General features: G+C 31.5%; 1 protein-coding gene across 1 annotated transcript in view; it reads left to right on the forward strand.

Moving 5' to 3' along the window:
- The window catches only part of LOC107457221 (uncharacterized), an 81,210-nt gene that overhangs the window by 56,070 nt on the left and 2,886 nt on the right, over window positions 1-22,254 (forward strand). The window contains exons 7-18 of the mRNA XM_043042031.3: window positions 273-484; window positions 1,816-1,953; window positions 2,073-2,167; window positions 5,981-6,248; window positions 8,468-8,669; window positions 8,763-8,885; window positions 11,320-11,414; window positions 12,613-12,737; window positions 13,953-14,224; window positions 16,566-16,635; window positions 18,649-18,862; window positions 20,670-20,821. Coding sequence (XP_042897965.3) covers window positions 273-484; window positions 1,816-1,953; window positions 2,073-2,167; window positions 5,981-6,248; window positions 8,468-8,669; window positions 8,763-8,885; window positions 11,320-11,414; window positions 12,613-12,737; window positions 13,953-14,224; window positions 16,566-16,635; window positions 18,649-18,862; window positions 20,670-20,821 — 1,966 coding nt within the window. The remainder of the gene's footprint in view (window positions 1-272; window positions 485-1,815; window positions 1,954-2,072; window positions 2,168-5,980; window positions 6,249-8,467; window positions 8,670-8,762; window positions 8,886-11,319; window positions 11,415-12,612; window positions 12,738-13,952; window positions 14,225-16,565; window positions 16,636-18,648; window positions 18,863-20,669; window positions 20,822-22,254) is intronic.

The raw sequence follows: 22,254 nt of genomic DNA on the forward strand, positions 1-22,254 counted from the left end.
CTAAAATTTTGTACATCTTTTTAGATTCACCCTGTACATATATTAAATACATTAATTTTAATCCGAAATAATTTTAACTTAACATCATAACATCACTAGTAAAAATTAAGCCTTATAAAGATCAAGTGGAACTGTTTTTAACATAACTGTGTTTGCAATACGTCCTATATATATTTTTCTATTTTATTTAACAATGCATTTATTCCATTATTAATATTTTTTTTCTCGTTCTGGCATACATTTCAACCCAGCTCTTTTTTTTTCATTTTCAGAGCACTGTCCTCCGAATACTCTCCACAGTAATAAAGGTGTGTTCCGCTGGAACTCCACTTCCCACGGGAGGGCACAGTTGATAGAGTGTCCTTTCGGCTCCACTTACCCTGATCGAGAATCTGCCACTGGATTTGCCAAGAGGCGTTGTTACCTCCTGTCCAACGGATCTGTCGCCTGGGGACAGACTGATCTCACCAGCTGCAGAGAAGAGGTATTTGTCCCTATTTCTTCTTCCCATTTATTCTTCTCCTCTGTGATTCTGAGGGCATTCCAGAAAGAAATCCTTTGCGATTTGTCACACAAGATAAATCTTTTTTTTTCTCGTCTTTCTGCAAAGTATCCGTAATATTTGTACTTTTTATATCTCTCTCTTCTTTGATTCGCATACTTCATTCATGCTTTATATTTATTTTACTTTTTTTGAAATGAAATGTGTGACTTTATCGATTTATTACGATTTTATCGAGCATTAAGACAATTCAAGAAGTTTTGGTTTTTGCTTTTCAAAATACTTTTTAATGTAAAAGCAAAAATTTTAGACGACGCCTTTTTTTTTGTTGCTGTTTTTATAATATAATAGAAATTGTTCCGTTTTTGAAAAATAACTATTTGCATTAAAGAAAAAATTTTGATAAAAGGAAACACTAAAAATTTCCTGAAATTTGAGTACTTACTGTCAAAAATGGATTCTCGAATTTCACGAAAAATTTCATCATTTTTGACGAAACATTTTTTTTTTTTTTGTGAGATGCTCTGCGTGACGGCCCATACACAATAATTAGAAGTCTCATCATCAAGACAGCAATCACCGCAATAGCACAAGAAAAATCAAGCAATCATGAACTCGTAGACATAAGGCCCCGAGTCACACATGAATTGGATCGATTGGGAAAGCAAGAGCTGTGAGCATTCCCAGAATCGAATTTAAAAGTTATAGGGTCAGGTGGCCAAATCGATTATAAGTGGGAATATCTTGTCTGACATCCACGATCTACGGACTTACCTCGACCTTACTTACACTCTAACTCCTGCACCCTTAAGCCCAAGGTCAAGAAAACTGAGATGGGCACAGTAGGCCTTGGCCCTCTATTTGTTGTCACGCCACTGAGTTTAGTGTTTTTTCTTTTTCTTACACTATAAGGAAGAAACCTATCTTGTTTGACGATTTAGTAATCCTTGGGCAGCATTTCATTATTTTTGGCAAACATTTATTCGCAGAATCAAGCTATATATGACAAAACGATCATTTTCCTGGAATAGCTTCGTCAAAATCGAGGAATTTTATACGTACATTTTTTACAGTGTATCCCTATACTGTTTTAAGTTTTAAAAAAACATTCACGAGAAAATAAAGTGAAGCATTACGAATAATGCTTTTAAGCAATTCTGTAACCCAATTCGTTCGTCAAATAGTGTATAATAAATATTTCATGGATAATTTTTGTCTTAATATCATTAAGCAATTTTAAATATTTTACGAACAATGAAGTTAAATGTTTTTTCTTTTTCTTTTTTTTTTAAATTAAATTACTACCCATACAGGGTTTCAAAAATGCGGAAGATCTAACCGGAGAACTTTGGATTTTAACAGAAGACCCAAAACATCTGAATATTGAAAGACTACAAGTAGCGACAAAGCAAATTGAAGGTGTTCTGGATTACGCCATTTATGATAAAAAGGTAATTCTCACTTACGATAAGTGGTTTTCTTAACCTAAACCATACACAAGACTCATTAGTTTAAACAACATATGATCGTGATGGAAAATTTCATCATCTTTTGATTACATCTTTTTCAGATAGCTCACAACATGTTATCAATCGTTAGTAATTTATTGGCAATTAATGAATCTCTGCTATGGATCGGTGATTTTAATGGATCAACAACTGCAAGGTATGGTTTTAATGGAATCTGTTATTTTGATAAGCAATTTCGTAGGAGATTTCTCATTTTCTAATTCACAATTAAATTGCATCATTCACATCCTTTCTTTTACCTTAAACATGATTTGGTTAGTAATTTACCTTTATAATTTTCTAAACTAAGTGTAATCATGTGCTTACACTTAAATGTATTCTGAATACGGAATTAATCAATTTTTCTTATTAAATAGAAACGTTGAATATTCAGATTTTTTTTTAAATTGTATACAGCGCTCAAACAAAATAATTATAATTAATATCGAAATAATTATTCTTATTATATAAATTTTTAAAAACAACAAAATTTGAAAATTTAAATTATGTTTCAAAGTAATATTTTTCTAAAAAAATAAATAAATAAAAATAAACATTATCTAATTAAAATACATTTTATAAGCAATACAATTATATCATATTGATATCATTTCGTTTTAAATGCTAACTAAGTATATATGTCTATTTTTAAATTTAATTTATTAAATACAATCTTGTTTGTAAATAGTAATTTAATAAATTTTATGATTTTTTAGATTTTTTTACATAAATAAACTGCTGTTTGTAGAAAATGCAACACCATGAAAGAATCATCAGAATCAAATGAAATTTAATGCAGAAACGACTTGTACTGATACAAATAAATGATGAAATTTTCAAAACAAAAGAAACAAATTAAGCGTCCGAAATCAGTATTTGGTGCAGCCACCACGCGCTGCAATAAGTGCTGCTATACGACGTGGCATGGAGTCAAACAGATGTTGAATATCTGCTTGAGGAAGATAATTCCATATCGCTTGTATGCGCAACCAAAGTTCGTCTTTGGAAACTGCAGGACGCGGATCACGAGTGAGACGCCGACCAACCATATCCCACACGTGCTCAATAGGCGACATATCCGGCGAATAAGCAGGCCAAGGAAGAAGTTGCATGCGTTGTGCTGAACAGAAGTCTCTAACAGTCCGCGCAACATGTGGGCGTGCATTATCCTGCTGAAAGATAGCTCCAGGGATGCCTTGAAGGAAAGGAACGACTTCGGGCTGTAGCACTTCACGGACGTATCTGTTGCTATTGAGATTACCCTCAATTCGTATCAAATTGGATCGTCCATGATACGAAATCGCACCCCAGACCATAACTCCGGGTGTTCGACCACTATGTCGTTCAATAATACACTCAGGAAGGCAGCGTTGACCGGCATAACGTCTAACACGAACACGGCCATCATGGGTCCACAAATTGAAGCGTGATTCATCTGAAAAGACAACTTGGTGCCAATCAGCTCGCCAGTCTCTGTGCTCAAGAGCCCACTGCCGACGCAGCCGTCGATGATCCGCCGTGAGGGGAATCCTGTATAATGGCACCCTTGCACGCAATCCACGGCGCAGCAGACGACGACGAATTGACGAAGCCGACAATTGTACACCTGTAGCAGTAGACCAATGTGCTGCCAGCTGCCTGGAGGAAGCTGTGCGATCATTCACCGCCATGCGGAGCAGGTGTCGATCATCGCGCTCTGACGTCACCTTCTGTCGTCCAGTGCCTGTTTTTCGAGTTGTTCGGTGCTCGTCGGTCCACTGCTTCCAAACTCGCATCACTGTGGAACTGTTCCGCTGCATACGAGCTGCTATTGCGCGATAGGAAAATCCTCCTTCTCGAAGGCCGATTATCCTCCCTCGTTCAAACTCCGTAAGTTGCTTGAATTTCTTATTCTTCCGTCGTGGGGGCATACTCAGGTCTCACTAAACGTTTGCCACTAACAAATAATCATGGACTATTTTCAACGTCCCGCTACAGCACTTTATTTATACGCTTTCAGCATCAATTCAGAGGGCGCTGCGCGCGCCACGCACGCGCGATGGCTCTGAAACTTTATTAATTTGCATAATATCCTATAATTGACATTTGCTGCGAATTTCATTTGATTCTGATGATTCCTTCATGGTGTTGCATTTTCTACAAACAGCAGTTTATAAGCTCAATACCCGTTTTCCGTACGGGATGAATAAAAAGATAAAATAATCAATAAATCAATACTGAACAACACTACGAAACCACGTACATGACTGAAAATCTTATAACGCCACAATTAATAAAACAAAAATTATTTTTTTCTTCTTTATTAATTATTAATTATTGCCCATACCTTTGGCTTTAATTTATTAAACCAAGTAAAACACGTTTCTTGCAGTTCATCCTATCAGAATAAGGGTTAACTACATTTAACACTTGGCATGATGCATATGCTCGAATCCAACTTATGATCGCAGAAATTTACCGCAATCAAGTAATTTTCTCCGGTACATGTAACTTTCGAGAAGCCGTGAGACACTAATTTCTCCAGCATTGGTAAAACGTAGCTTTTTTTTATTTCAATTAATACATATTACTATTTTTCATGAAGCATTGATGCTAATAATATAGGGCAACTGTTTACTGTACATCAAAACGAATAAGTATTTTTTCTCTATTAACTTTGTTCTTTAGTACATACGTTATTATTTTTATATTTCAATTAATACATATGAGTCGCGATGACTCAGAGGATAGAGTGTTCGCCTTCCAATGAGGTGAACCGGTTTCGGATATCAGCCATAGCTGGTCGATACGAATTCCGCTTCCGGTTTCCACCGATTACAGTGCTGACGTGAAATATCCTTAGTGGTAGACGGTTCATGTTTTAGAGTCCCCTTGCCGTTAGGCTAACCGGAGGATGTTCACGCGGTCTTCTTCTCTATGTGAAGCAAATGCGGGTAAGTTCTATCAAAAAGTCCTCCATTGAGACACATTTCTCCCAATACTTAATCCAGGAATCCCCTTGTCTTCTGAATTGGGTTCAAAATTACAAGGATACGGATTTGAACATTGGTAGTCGTAAACTAAAAATTTGATTGGCTGTTCAATATATAAAAAATATAAAATTAATACATATTACCAATATTAATTAAACACCAATGGTGCTAATAATAGCATGGATCTTTCTTACGATTCCCCTAAACGAATAAGTACCATTACTTCATAAATTTTGCTTTTTAAAGTATATACCTTTTTTTTTAAATTTTGTAATTCATCTATAATTTAAATCCATTGAGCATCGTTGGCGTGATAATAGTATGAAGATTTTTTTCGTTTTACCTAAATGATTTTGTACTATTTTCCCATTAATTTCATCTTTCCAAAACTTTTTTTTTTCATTTCAATTACCGTTGATTTTAAATTTTTACATTTTATAAAGTAAGTTTTAAACAAAATCTATAAACAAAATAAACATTTTGCTTCAGATATTTTTTAGAATACTAATTTGATGACACAGTTCTTCCATGTTACCACGTTAACGTTGCTCATTGAATTCATCTGACATAACATAAAAATGATAAAGTACTTGCAATAAAATCTTTTCTTCTACAAATAGAATTATAAGCTAGCAAATTTTACTGATGTTATAGTTTAAATATTTGGAAAAAATAGAATCGTATTCATATAAATTTAAAACAATGGCTAGTGATACAAATCGAAAAATCGCGTTTTGTTTTTCAATCATCCGGCTCGAACGGTTAAGTAGAATGTTCGAATGTCAACAGTGACCTTCTCTGCGGTTCAAACTATCAGTATACCAAATTTTATCTCTTCCGGTCGGATGGCTAAGAAGTCTAAAAAGGACACACAAACGGGCAAACATTTATTTTAATACAGATGGATTACCCATGTTTATATAGAGGAGATTTTGTTCATGCAACTAAACAATTCTTAACCCCATCAATTGATAATTCTATTTCTCTACTTTTAACAGGATAACAGATCTTGTTGACAGATTTGCCTCTGAAGTCAACTTAGCAAAAGGTGAAGACATAGTATTGGTGACAGAGAATCTCGTAGTCAGAGCTGTGTCGTGGGATCCTGAAATTAATGGCCTGAATGGGGAGGACTTAACTTTTTCTGTCCATTACCAGGCACGGAAGAGACGAGAAAATGAAAGTAAAGGTAGATACAAACCTCTGCCACCTTCGAAGACTTTCTGGGAGGAAATGAACGAAGAAAAATCACCTTCTTTCTACAATGTAATTCTACATTTTTGTTTGAAAAATTAAAAAATTTAATTAACATTTTTAAAAAGTTTTTTATAGTTTATCTTTTTTTTTTTAATGCTTAACTCTTTTACTAGCAACCATGCATGACAAGTCATTTTTGCTTTGTTTTTTATTTCATACACCAATAGAAATTTTTTCCGAAAAAATGGTTAGCTAACAATTTATTTAATTGTAATTTATCAGTATACCACTAAACTAGTAAAATAATCATAAAGAAGAAGGTATTCAAATTGTAAACTCTGAGAAAAAATCATTTGTTGACTCTTTTTGCATAAATACGGTTAACAACCATAGTTATATCCAGGTAGGTCAACAAGGCCGATTTTCTGAAGCCACGTTCTTTGCAGCTGGGTACATACTTTAGCCGAGTGGCTGAGCGGTAGCGCTTCGCGCTGTCGTGCCACAGGTCCCTGGTTCGATCCTCGGGTCGGACAAGGTTGACTCAGCCTTTCATCCCTTCAGTGGGTCGATAAATGAGTACCAAGCATGCTTGGGAACTAAACACTGGGGGTTCCGCGTTCGGTTGACCACCTGACCGGAACATCTACTCCTGCACCTCAGAGCCCAAGGTCAAGAAAACTGAGATGGGCACAGTGGGCCTTGGCCCTCTATGAGCTGTCGCGCCGCTGAGTTTAGTTTTACATACTTTAGCCGATAAGGCCATGATTGCCTGAATGGGTGTTCGAATCGCAACGTTAACTTCACTTCTTCTATGCATGAAGACTTTTCACTGGCTTGCACTTCTCAATCGGCGATCTTGAAATATTGGAATACGAAATTCTCATTCACTCTAGAGGGCAGCACCACAAAGCTGCTTAAAAATCTATTATTTCTCATCTTTCACTATAGATAGCACCACCAGATAAACCATATTCTGCGGTTAATTTAACAAAACACAACTCAACTGCAATCCAACTCAATTATCTATCAACTAACACAAAAAATCTAAGATAACCTAACTCCAATATCTAGATGAATTTCATTTTTACGGTTTTGAATCCATACTATATGTAAATGGTTACAAAACCCTACAATTATAAAGTTTTCAATACCGTAAAGGTAAAGAAATATTTCTTATCGTAAACTTTACGATTTATTGGATGGACAAATAAACAGATAAATAACTGGATGCTACCGGTTATTTTACAGTAATTTTAGATTAAAAATTTAACAGTTTTTTTTTTCTTTTTACATAATTTTATTCAAGGACTCACAAACCCTATGTATAAAGTGAGCTCTTCAATCACCATCCATATATTTCATTAAATTCTACAAAAAGTATGCAAGATAAAAATCAACAAACAATACTTAGCAGGAAAAAAATAAAAACTTAACGGAAAAAAATCTTAGATTTTATGAAAATCTAAGAAATTGATTGAGAGGAAAACAACAATTAAAAAAGTATAAATATTTCCAGTTTAACCTTGGTAATTTATGTTTTGTCGGATTTTGATAACTTTTTTTTTCATTTTTTCTTCCTTTAAATCTAATTGCTTACAATTTCTCCAAATTTGCCAGGTTGTTTTGATCTTTTTTTTCTCTTCATTATATTTCTAGTTTAAGCACTGTTTGACTTTTGATTTCATAGCACTTAATTTTTATTCAACTTAATTTTAGTGTTTGCATTCTCAAATTCGGTCCCACTCGTTAAAAATATAGCTAATAAGATCTGAAAAAATACTCAGCAAAATATAGATATATCAGGTTAAATTTCATGGAGAAAAAAATTCTGATAAAATTTATAGTAAGTATGTTTTTGGTAGAAAAGACATATAGATCTGTTAATAAAAACCAAAATAACATTTATGTGCTAATTTTTTCGTTACTGAAACAGTTTACAGAAAATTCTGGTTTTCAAAATTATAGTTCTTTAGTGAAAAATACGAAATTAAAAAGTAAACTTAGCCAAATGAATTGTTTATAAGCATAGTCTAAAGAATCATGATATAATTACTAAATTTTACCATATTTATGAAGATTTAATACTATAAAACCATATTTTATGGTTAATTTTACAAAAATCTTTATCTAAGCGATTTCGGATTTTTTGCTGTTCCTAGGTATAGAAACATGGTAAATTTCGCAATATTCTGGTAATTTTGAACATACTTTTCTTCTCGGTGTAGTTTGAGGCAACATTGCACATATTTTTGGAATAAAATATACTAAAAATCTAAAATACCTTATAGGATGCTGAATTGACTATTCCGACTGAAGCGTTATTTGTGGCCCAGAACCAATCCTATCAAGAGCTCAGAATAAAGTTTGTGGCTTACAAAAATGACAAGTTTTTTAGAGAGAAACCCACTGCCAGGTGGAAAGAATGCTACGATAGTCATAACTATAGAAAGAGATACAACTGCTTCTATACTGGTACATCAGGATTTTCAGGTAAATGCATAATTTAATATATTTTGTTTATAAAAATATTATATTACTTTAAAACCAGATGTCATATTTTCTTAATATTGTGTTTACTTTCAGGTCGTCGAGTCTTACAAGCAAGCGTACTCAATACAACTATAACCAACTTGTCAAGCCCTTTAATGTATGTGTTGCCTTCACCAACTAATGTGAAAGTGTTTTGTGCATATTGGAAGGAACAAGGTACTTACTACTACATTTTACTACTTAAACATACTGAGAGACTTAACTCTACTCGATTATGTTCTTTAACCCCCAAAAATTTCTCTGCAAGCACATTTTTCCATGCATATTCGCAAACAAAATTCAATACACCAAGTTACGCACAACGAAATTTGATATACTACATTCAATCCAATTATTTATAATTAGGTTTAGGAAAACAGTACTGTAAGCTAGTACCAAAATTTGTAAGGGCTTGCTTGAAAATAAGCTGTTTTCAATTAGATGAAAAGCAAGCAATAGGACACAGAGAAAAAAAACATGATCAAAACAAGCATATAGTAGAATTTACCGTGTTTCTGGCTCTATGGGAACACCAAAAAGCTCAGAATGTTTTACCGAAACACTTCGGCCATGATTTATGCAAAATTGTCAATAAAATATGGTTTCATATGATAAAATTTGGTGAGTGTGGTAAAGTTCAGTAATTTTATCTTGACGCCTCAGACCATGGCGTAAAAGCCATTTATTAGATAAAATTTACTTTTCAGTTTCGTATTTTTTACTAAATGTGTGATAACAACTATAATTTTCATAACCAGAATTTCCGGTAAATCGTTATCATATTAACGGAAAAATTAGCAAATATATGGTTTAAATACAGCATAATATGGTTTTTATTACCAGAATTATGTTTTTTATTACAAGAAATTTCATTACTATACAGTACGGTAATTTTACCGATTTTTTTCCCACGTATTTTGAACACTGTAAAGCTCTTTTGTTGAGCGCTATCATATAAGATGAGAATTAAAATTTAGCCAAAGATAAATCTTTTTTTTTTCGATTCAAATTTTTAAAAAAATATATATATGAACATTACATTTGTCTTTGATACTACTGAAATTCGCTTTTTAAAAACCTATACAATGTATACTCCCTTCGTAATTAGAATTGTACTTGATAACGCTTTACATTGATGCATTACTTCTTAAAAAATAAGCCATTTTTTGTATTAAAAATAAGTAAACAATGATTCAACACAATTTGTAACAGGGAATTTTTTCCATATCCATCGTTTCCGAAGAACATTTCTCAGCATTATTTCCTGCTAAGGCTATCCAATTCTGTTTTATTTTCATTTCATCTATGCTAAGAACACTACAATCCCTCTGATTCAGTTGAGAATGTTGTTCCGTGCTATTGTAATTTAATTCGTCCATTCTATTTTTCAAGCTGTAGGTTGTGTGTAGGTTGATTTGTAGGTTGGTTTTGATTAGCAGTTTAAAGCAATGTTAACACGATATGATTTCTTCTTATGGACTAATATAGAATATATTTGATTACATAATTAGATAAAAAATAGTTAATAATTTGAATATATAGTTATATTGTGAGATGTTTAAGTACTATTGCCGGTAGAATAGCCGAGTACTATTTTCAAAGTTTTTCCATACATGTTCTTTTCATTAGAATTTATTCTGCAGAAAATAGTTCTATTATAACACTTGATTTGGGAACTTCCGTGGAAAAATACCGTTTAAAACACTAAATTTCATTGTCTGTTTTCTTTAAAAAAATAGATCAACCATATATTACAGACTGCTAATCGATATATTTGTTATCACAGTTAATAAAACTCGTTATATGCTTTGTTTCAAAGTTATTTGCCCAGGTAATGTAATATTTCAGCTAGATATTTTAAATAAAGGCGAATATTAAGTATTTTTTGTGAAATACGAGAATCACCGGGTCAATGGCTATTCATTCATTCATTCGTGAATTCGTATTTCATTAATCCTTATGAAATGGGTGAGGTGCATAAGTTATGACAAAACACTCTGTAAAGAAAAATATATTTAATAACAGTAAAGAAGAATGATGTTAAGGTTACAGTGTCTGAATGGAATCCGAATATTAATTAATAATACATAACTGCGCTGAGCGCCATCTGTGAGAATGAGAATTAAATAATATTAACACCAGTCAAGCAACGAAAACCCATTTTGGTGGTAAAAATTTAAATTTTAGCTGAAGAAGTTTACTTTTATTAGTTTAGTTTCAATTAAAACTGATAAGCAGCTTGAAAATTGCATTTCTTTTAAAGTTATCGTAAACCAACTTTTATTTTAACTTCAATTAGATTAGCTTTAAAATCAAAAATCTATCGAAATTAAAATTTTTTATTATTGCTAAAAAGTAATAACAATTTTTGATGTTTAACTGTGTGAAAAACGATTACAAATATTAACATTTATTTACTAACGAAATTATAATAAATATTAATAAATATTATTTCCCCAGTTCAATATGAGTTTTAACACCAATCATTGATTGTAAACCTTTAGTTTACACATCAATAAAAATCAATTAGATTTTTCAGTTTTGTGCCTTTATTTCTCATAAATATGAGTACCTTATATTACTTTACCTCACATTATATTTGATATTTCAGAACGTTCTTGGTCTACTGAAGGTTTGATTACAAATCAAAGTGGAAATTCAACAACATGTTTAGCATTCCATATGACGTCGTTCTCTTTATTATTGGTAAGTAAATGTTTCCTACCGTTAAGCTGATAAATTTTTCTTATTTACATTCTTATCTCATTTCGTAAAACAATCATAGTCGTTGGCAGATAACGATCACATCTACTAAAATTTAAATTTTTTCCCTGCATAATACTGCATGTCTAGCTAAGGAACTCCCCTCACAAGATGTTTAGCTCTGTTGGTGGCTTTGGTTACCGAGCTTTATTTCAAACAGTATTGCCGAGGCCAGAATAGCCTGGTTGGTAGGGCACTGGGCCTATGTCCTAGAGGTTATGGGTTCGATCCTCGCCGGTCGAAGACTCCTCGTGTAGTGAATGGCGATAGGTGCACGTTAAATCTGTCAATTCCCGAAGTCCTCCATGTTCCCATGACAAATCATGCTTCTGATCCAGAAGCTTTCTTGTCTTTCGGATTGGTTCAAAATTACAAGGCTACGGAGTTGAGCATTAGTAGTCGTAAACCCAAAATTGGGTCAGCTGTTCAACGATGTTTTATAAAATAAAATTTTGTCTGAACACTCAGAAAAGGCTAAGAATATGTCAGCAGAAGAAGAATCAATCTTCTTTAAAATGTGCTTTGTCTTGTTTCCATAGTAGCAGACTGCTCCAGACTCTATGGCGAGAGGACTTCCTTGGATAGACAAACAGTGCGATGAAAAGATATATTCATAGACAGTCAATGAAAATAAAACAAATTAAATGATATATCAGGTCATTGGATATTCCAGGTCATAAATGATAATAAATAATATTCCAGGTAGAAAATGATATTTTTGGTCATAAATGATGCTCCAGGTAATCTTAAACTCTTTTCTTTTTTTTTTTGGTCATCTTAATCTCTTTTTTTTTTCTCTGTTAATCTTTAATAAAAATTTCTCATTTGTCACTGCTTCTTTTGATTTTTTTAGCCCTAAATATAAATTCACATCCACATTTGACCCGTATTTACTTAATTTTTAAACATATTTGAAATTCTTAGAATCAAAGCATTGAACGCGTTGAACATTCAAAAAATTAATACTGCAGTTTACTTCAAAAAAAAAACTTTTGCTAGAGTTAAAAAAAATCTTCTTTTACCTAAAGTAGCCGCTTTAAAGCTGTTTTTTTTTAAATATTTAAAAGGTATAATAACGTATCTTTCTACTTTAAATTTATTTATAGATTCCTAATATTTTACTTTTAACTATTTTTTTCAGGACCCAACCCCTTATGATGGGATCAATACTAATCACTTTTTCCCTCTGTCTATGGTTTCATATATTGGCTGTGGTCTATCTATGCTCGGCCTTCTACTAACTATCATCACTTACTCAATTTTCAGGTAACGCATTAATGCCTCCAGCACTCATTACTTATTAAACTTTTTGACTAATTTCCATTGCTTATTTAAATTTGAAATATTTAGACTCATTTTTTTTCTGTTCCACTTTCGTTTTAACTTTTAAAAAATCTTGAAAATAACGATTTAAACATAGTTTACTGTAAAAATGATTAGCATATGCTTACTATTTCATCAGATTAACTGGTTTAAAATTTTCTCTTTAAATTTCTTCATTATTTTTTTACCAATGGGAATTAAATCAAATATCTTAGGAATAAAAACTAAAGCTTAAAAATGCCAATACAAGCACGTAAAATGTTAGAAAAATGAAAATTTATTTTTCTCCTCCTTTTTTTAGAGTATCCACTTAGCTTTTTAAAAAGATTTTAAAATAATTTCAAATTTTTTAAGTCTTTTCTTATACTTGTATAGATAATAAGCATATTTTGTTATGAATAAACTTATAGTTTTGAAAAGATAAAATTTTGTTATTACTAAGTATAACAGCAGTTTTAGTTTGGGTAATATAACGCTGATTTCCCATGGTTATAAACACTATTAATTTTGCACATGCAGGGTCATGAAAGCAACATGGTCTACTTATGGACCCCTTTCAACCGATCCATTCAACCGATAAAGATGAGATTTCAAATAGATTTTTTCAGAGATTTTGAGAACGATAGGTAACTCGGTTACAGTTATAGGTACGGAATCTCGAAAGTTTCGAATGGCAAACTCCCATTTTTGTATAACAAAATTTCAGCACATACAAAGACTCTAAACAGCGTTAAACAGGTAAGCATATCACAAAATGCCGACGCGCTATGCACGACGTACAAAAAGCAGGTCTACGCACTGCCATAAAACACACGATTTTTGATAATTTAAACCTAATTTGTTGTGACACCTGAAGTAAAAAATTTCATAAAAAAAAATATTTAAACATACAATTAAAACACTTTCTTTTTATCTCTGTAATTAAAAAATTTCCTAGCCCTGCATTTTATTACATAATTTTGCTTTTTTTCAGAGAAAATCGGTCACAAACGCGATTTGAAACAAATGTTCCCTGAAATGTTAAAAAAATATTTTTTCAAAATATATCTTAACGCGTTTTTTTTACCTTTGTATAAACATGTTTATTTGTACAGTACTTTATTACTTTAAAAAAGTATTTCATACATGCTTGTTGCTTTTTTATTCTTATTTTTACAGGTGTTTGAATAAGGACCATCAGGGTCGTATTTTAATCCATTTGTGCATTTCAATTCTGATGATGAATGTTGTATTCATAGTCGGATCTCAGAGGGGATTGATCCCCTATGATATAGATGTCTGCGCGATTGTTGCTGTCCTCATCCATTATTTCACGCTGTCCTCATTAGCGTGGATGTGTGTGGAAGGAATCAATATGTATCGCCTCCTCATTCATGTGTTTGTATCGACTGAAGCACACTTCATGCTGAAAAGGGCTGTTATAGCATGGGGTGAGTAAGGGTGGCTTTTATCAGCATATGTTTAACAAAATTCTGGAAAGTGTAGAGTGATGCAATGGTGGCATTTTCACTAAGCTTTTTGATTACTACTTACTAATACTAAGCTAATCAGAATTTAAATATTGGGTTATTCAAAAAGATGAGCCCAATTTAATTGATTTTGTATTTCATGGAAAGCATTATAGATATAAACAGTTTACATACCGAAAGTTTAGTTTACCACCGTTAGGGTGACCGTTAGTGAGGAAGTTGCGCATACAGTTTCTTCTTTTTTTCTTCAGAATTAACCATAATATGTAGTTTTTACGCTAGTTACTATTATGGTACTTGTTCCCATAAAACTGTCCTTTGTGAGCTAACGTAGCGTAATTTATTCCGAAGTTATTATGGCACTGGGTCATATAAAGCTGTAAGAGTCCTTTTGAGATTACAAGGTGTAATTTCCACCAATGTATCTATTACTATTAAGACACTAGGTCATATAAGCCTGTAAGAGTCCTTTTGAGCTGCTATGGCGTAATTTCCACCAATGTATCCATTGCTATTAAGACACTAGGCCATATAAGCCTGCAAGAGTCCTTTTGAGCTGCAATGGTGTAATTTCCACCAATGTATCCATTACTATTAAGACACTAGGTCGTATAAGCCTGTAAGAGTCCTTTTGAGCTGCTATGGCGTAATTTCCACCAATGTATCCATTGCTATTAAGACACTAGGTCATATAAGCCTACAAGAGTCCTTTTGAGCTGCCATGGTGTAATTTCCACCAATGTATCCATTGCTATTAAGACACTAGGTCATATAAAGCTGCAAAAGTCCATTATGTATCGACACATAGTAATTTGTGCTAATATTTTCGTTGAAATTATTATCACAAATTCATATAAGGTTGTAAGAGTCGTCTGTGAGCAGAACAATAATAACCTGTGATTTAAAAAAAAAAAACTTTAAAATTTTCCCTTTTCATTGATAAGTAGATTGATCATGTTCAATTTATACTTCATTAAATATAAATTCATTAAATTGGATCTATCTTCTTGAAAAATCTCTGTATTTAGATCGGCCTTTTCATTTTGCTCTGACTTAAAGGAATTTAAAACAGTCTGTGGATATTAAATTTAATTTTAGTTTCTTTTTTTTAAAATCATAATTTTGTCGAAAAAATAGGAAATGAAATTCAGATTTTTGTTGCGTCAAATGAAATATTATAATTTATTTGATAAAACTTAGAATTATGACTCTTATTACTATTAAGAGTTACTGAAACTAATTTCAAGCTGTGCAAAATTGGGATTTCAAAATAAAATGGTAGTTTCTTTTACAAATTATATTTCTTCCTCCTTATCACAGTCATATTAGCTGTAGCGTGTCATTCCATTTCTTTTTCTAGAAGAGGGGCACATAACTAAGCAAAATGTGTCTAAAATAATAAATTATTGATACACTGATTCATCTCAGTAAATATAGAATCGCAGAATCATAACTTTATTATAATTTAGAATATAGAATCATAACTTTATTTTTAGTTTATTTCTAAATACTAATTTTTTGACTTTAAAACTATAATGCTTTATTCAAAGCTTATCTGGCATACAATGGCATCTATAACTTCATAAAAGTAACAAGTCTATAACTATTATAACTTTTAAAAATTAATTATTCCTATTGATACGTGAATATTTAACACTAATTTACATACTTTAATAGCTAAGGTCAATTTTAAAGACAGAAAAAAATTTACTTTTTTATTATTTTGAGATACCGCTAGAATAAACACCAGACTGAGGCACTCAATGTTAACTCGACAGGAAATTTTTTGTTTCGTTTTTTTTAATACATTTTAGCCAATTAACCAATCACAGACTGTTAGTTTTATGTTGTTACTCAACTGTTACTCTTTAATATACTTTCAGATATCGGAACTGTAATGTAATCTTATTTAAAATTACGTAATCTAAGAAAAGAATTTAAATATTTTAACGGAGAAATCAACGCTCTTAGTTTCTTAATCAATTAAATAGGAATTCTTAAGTGATAGTTCAAAAGCATATCTCCGAAAATATACATTTAATGAAATAGTATTTGAAAAACGCAAAATTTTATTAATTATTTCGCGTCAGAATAAAAATTTCGAATATTTAGAGAATTGTTGAATAAAACTCAAAAGTTTTTGTTTAAATGTAAGTATTTCATTTATGTTTAGTAGAATTAAGTATAAGGACAATTTTTAAGGAGAAACTGCTTAATAACATTAGTTAGCAAGTATAGTGAATCAAACAAATGTTTCATAGCTCTATTACAATAACTAATGTATATTTTATTTTGCATATAGGTATACCATTTGCCATTGTGGGAACAACAGTCTTAATGGACTGGGAAGTTTATTTAAACCAAAATGAATAGTAAGTAGAAATGCAACTCATATAAGAACTGCAAAACTTTATATTGTTATATTACTCATATCAGTGAATAGTAGTAGAACATAGTAAGAAACATTGAGGTTAATGTTTTCGCTTGATGGAATTGAAATCCGATAACAATGATTTTCACTATTACTGACTCTTAAGTCTAGCTATGAAGTAAAAGCAATGGATGGTAATTAATATAAGAATAAGTCCAAACAATTAATTAGTAATACATTTCTTTCCTTACATCAATTTAGTCTTTTGTTCAAAGAAGTTTTATGAAAGAAAATATATATTCAGAATTTAGGTTATTTTATTTTACAACCGTGTTGAACAGCTGAACCAATTTTTCGGGATTACAATTACTAATGTTAAACTCCGTAGCCCTGTAATTTTGAACCCATTCCAGTAGACAAGGGAACTTCTGGATCAAGTATTGAGAAAAATTTGTCTTCATTGAGTACTTTTTGATGGAGCTAACCCGCGTTTGCATTACAGGGAGAGGGAAACCACGAAAACCTCCCATGGTTAACCTGGCGGCAGAGGGATACTAACCTATGACAACTAAAGCTATTTTACGTCAGCGCTGTGGTCGGTGCAAGCCGGATGCTTATATCCGTATCGATCAGCGATCGCTGGGATTCGAACCAGGTTCACCTTATTTGAACGCGAACGCTCTATCCCCTGAGCCATCACGGCTCAATTTAGGTTATTTGTTGGTGAATTTTAAAATAGCTATATCCATGTGAAATAGCTATGTCAGGTAACCAACATTCATTGCTTTCATTCATAAGCACCGGTAATTAGTCTCCCAACAGTTATTGTTTTAAAAACCATCCGTTTCTCAAATATGACATAACGTATCTCAAGTTTATTTGCTATTCTTCTGTCATTTTGAACACCAGAGTCAAACAAAGCCTTACTGTAAGATGGCAAGCTGCTGTGAATCCTTACAGTACCACTTCAATATTTCCTCTTTATAGAACAAAAATTTATTTGTTTTACGCTATTCAAGACAATACACGCTATGATTAATTATGATTACAAAAAAAAACTTGGTGGCGAAGATCATCGAAACAATTATACATTTTAACAATAGGCTGCATTTTAATAAATGTACTGATTTTATTGAAATTTGAATTATGTAGAAATGTTAAACAGCACAATAGTGTACATGGAAAAATTAAATAGTTTTAAAAGACAATTTATTTTTAGATAATTTTGAAATGCTAATTTTTGCATGTACTGTGGGTAATGAATTCTGAATAACTTTTGATCGAATGATAGGATCTTCGCGTTCTTGGACTCAATCTTAATGATTCGAAGGGGTGAACTGCACATTAATTAGTGCAAATGATATTTTAAGTTACGAAATCAAACACAAAAATGTATTTTCTCTGAATAAGCATACCTTTTTTTGATGGATTTTGATTTCTGACCCCTGAAATATACGGTCTCCATATTTTGATCAGGTGAGCGGTCGAAAGTTTGGGTCCTTAATGTTAATGTCTTTTTTTTTTTTTGCGTATTCCGCCATGTCTTGAGAACTTCTGGATCGATTTCAAAGAATTTTGAACACAAATATAAAAATCGTTTATCCAAAGATAATTCCATGCAAAATATAACTGTTAGTAAATATTTATTATTTTTTTATTATTTTACTTAAAAATGTCAAAAAATTTTGAATTGCAAGGCATAAAACTTTTTAAAAATTTTAAGGAATATAATTTTACAGGACAAAATACAATATTTGAGCAAAATCGGTCGAATAGTTCCTGAGAAATCGGATTTCAAAGAAATCGTATTTTTAAAATTTGATTCGGAGATCACCCCCTTGAGCCAATAAAATTAAGACCTAAAGCGTGAACATCCAATCATTAGATCAAAACTTATTCAAGATCATCAGTTTTTTTTCTGCTTTGTACATAAACTGTGCTTTTGATATTGTCGATCTGGAAAGGTAGAGTACTATTAAAAAACGCTATCCTCCTATTTCGTTTTAACTTTCAGTTGCATGCTTAATGCTGAGAATCCATATGTGTACTACATCAGCTTCCTTGGACCATCCTGTATCATCTTACTTATAAATCTGATATTTTTTCTGATGATAACTAAAGCGCTCTGCACTTTAAAGGATGACTCCATCAAGAAAACTCCACAGTGCCCCAAGAAAGATAAATGTCTCGTCACCAAAGCTCAAATTAGAGGAGCGTTCACAGTTATGGTAAGATGCAGTATTTATTTTCATTATTTACAAGCATGCATTTTGTTTGAATCAACCTTGGAATATTCTAAGTTGTGACCATAAATTAACTACGCACGACTCATTTGCTTTGGTTCGACACGTGTGAGTGACAAATACGGTTTACTTTATGAATCGAAAATTAGTTTTCTAAGTTAAGGATACAAAATGTTTTTAAAACACAAGAAATAATTAAATTATTAAGTTTCAATTCTTTTTTTGTATTTTAATTAATTTGAATTCGTGTCACCAATTCATATCAATTTCATTTGCTTCCACGAATTTCTACTCACGAATTCCGGTGTACTTTGAAAAAGATATTTATTGGTACTGTCAAATATTTTATTAAAATTCAATCAACAAACTATACTTTTAACGGGAAAGATGTAATTTAATTTATTTTCTTCTCGGGACACGTAATTTTTAAAATAAAATTTTTCAATTTTAACAAAAGTACGATGAAACCAAAATAAATCTTTTGATATAATTTTACAAACAAGTAAAGCTACTTTCAACGTTTATTTCATCGAAACTTTGTTATCGATGAAAAAATAACTACAGATAAACATATCTTTAGATTAAGTATCAATCACAAAGATATTAAAAACAAGTGATCTTAAGAAATTAAACCAATTAAGAAATTAATTTACAAACTCAAAAGCCGCAATTCTCCCTCTGCCCCTCTATCTATTTTTTTTTTCTATTATTACTTTTTCAAAATTTCTAGCAACTTTTGAGTTTGCTACAAGTTACTTATTTGTGGTATGTTATTTTTAGTTCTGATTTTGAAAGTTACTCACTTAAACAAATTCTTTTAACAAATAATCCATACGTTCGGCAAATTTCTTTTAATCACTTGTCAACTAATATAATTTTCGGCAGATTTTGGCAACAGAAATTAATGTTTTAATTATATTTCAACAGAAAAATTTTCTGGTGCTAGTGATACTAAAGGTGACTTAAAACATTTTAAAGACTGTTATGTATTAAAATATCACCAATTGGGTATAATATAGCCTACGTCACAGGTTGTGTTGTTCCTACTAAATTTAACCCATGAACGGCATTTTCTGCGAGCCTAACTTCAAGCCACAAATAAACAAATGAAGTGTTCGATCGTTTAAATAGCTGCTCGCCAGATTTTATTGCATTATAAAGAAAAGTTATTGAAACTAAATAAACAACAACAACTAAAACAAATAACAGCAACTACTAATAACAATAACTAAATAAACAACAACTAAATTTCATTCGTTTAGCATTGCGTCATATGTTGTTCCTACTAAATCGAAGTAGTTGTGTTTTTTTCATATTATACCCAATTACAATATGCTTTATTTTAACCGTAGTTACGAGCTCTGCACTGTAACAATTTTTGGGTAAAATTACGATATAAAGTACTGGCATCTTGGGTGTATAATCTGTAAAATCCATTTTACCGTAAAATTTATGTTTACCGTAAAGCATTAAACCCTAAATTTTACAATACCATTTTTTTATTAGAGTGATTTAGCAGTTTTATAGTAATTACTACTGAAAAATTACGGTATATCAAATTTTTGTCCCATGACATGTTCCGGTAAAAACATCTTTTACGGTAAAAAGCTCTCTGAGTGCCTGTACTTTTTAGCGAGCGGAATTTTTTAAAATGTTAGCATATCTCTAAAAATTAATAAAATATCAATTTCTTGTGTTGCTAATATATACTTTTAAATAATTCATGTTCGTTAATTAAGCTAGCTATACATTAATTTGTATATTTAAACCTGTTAACGTTTATTTTGTTAAGGTTCTTCTTGGCGTATCATGGGTTTTCGGAGTATTCGCAATTGGTGAAGCTCGACTCATTTTCCAGTATGTATTTTCCATTTCCAACTCCTTGCAGGGATTTCTCATATTTCTTGTCAGATGCCTGATGTATTCTGAAGCTAGAAGCGCTTGGTATGTGATGAACAAATACATTCTTGATTTAAAAACTATTTTCTTTATGACGTAGTTTTATGCATACATGGAGGAAAAAATCCAGTTAAATTACTGTACGGTATGGTAATAACATTTCTGACAAAAAAAAACAACATAATTCTGGCTAATAAAATCAAAATATACGGTATTTATACCATTGATTAGGTATACTTTTCCAATCATATGATAACAGTTTATTGGAAATTCAGGTTTTAAAAATTATAGATCTTATTACCACACGCATAGTAAAAAATGCAAAAAAAGTACATTTAATCGGAAATATGGTTTATATGTCATGCTCTAAGCAATCATCTTAAAATTACCAAATTTTACCGCATTAGCAAATTTTATCATATATTATACAACCATATTTTGTTATTAATTTTACCAAAATCATTACCAAAGCGTTTTGGCAAAAAATTCCGAGCTTTTTGATTATGTTCCTATACAGCCAGAAACACAGTTTTTACCATATTTTAGTAATTTTGAGCATACTTTTTAATCGCTGTAAAACTTTAATGAATAACACAGATTTCGAAAAAAATACCGACTAAGATCTTTAAAGAGTCAATTCTCGTTTCATGCCTTAAAAGAGAATTTGTGTGACTTCAAAAAGGTTCATTTTTAAGAGTTGAAACATGGTTAGGTTTAATTGTTACGCGATAGTTTAAGACTCATATTTAACTAGCCACCTTTGACTACCACCTTTTTTAATTATCCTGTAAAATAAATAAACTTTAATTGTAACCTATACAACTGTTTTTAAACTTTCTAGTTCTTGAACCCCTCATAAAATCGTAGCATCTTTTAAACAATATATTTGCCAAATTTCTTCACAGTCTAAATGTAGCCCGGCAAAAGTATTCTGATTTTAATGTTCACTGTTTTCAAGAGCTGTTTGAGATACCGTTATATTTCTCGTTGTATGGTATTGTAGTAATAATTCAAATCTGTCCATCATTTAGGACATTAATACTTCGTATAGGTAGAAAAGTATTAAGATTATTTCCATCTTTGTCTCGAGATAAGATAGAAAGCTCATCCAAATATGCTGTATTATTTACGCTTTATCATTACTGTATTATTACTCCATTACGTGCTGTAATATCTTCTTGCGCACTTCTCAAACAATAACTTGAGTATTATAAATGCTACGGCTCAAAAACGGCAAGCTCCGTCCCAAATAATTGGTATAATTGTAAGCAGCGCCATAATAATGTTTATCTTTAAAATTTGTATAGGCATTTTAAAAAGTATCGCAAAATTAAATCTGAATAATTACTTCGTAACTAAGTTTCTATTTCTATAAAAATACAAAATGATTCTAAATGAATATACCACTCAACTATTCAACATTACATAAATCATTACTTAAGACAACTCAACGAAATGAATAATAATCATAGCGTTGC

This window comes from Parasteatoda tepidariorum, chromosome 9 (assembly GCF_982258835.1).
Source record: "Parasteatoda tepidariorum strain Cologne lab strain chromosome 9, Ptep-v5.0, whole genome shotgun sequence".
Classification (NCBI taxonomy): Eukaryota; Metazoa; Arthropoda; class Arachnida; order Araneae; family Theridiidae; genus Parasteatoda; species Parasteatoda tepidariorum.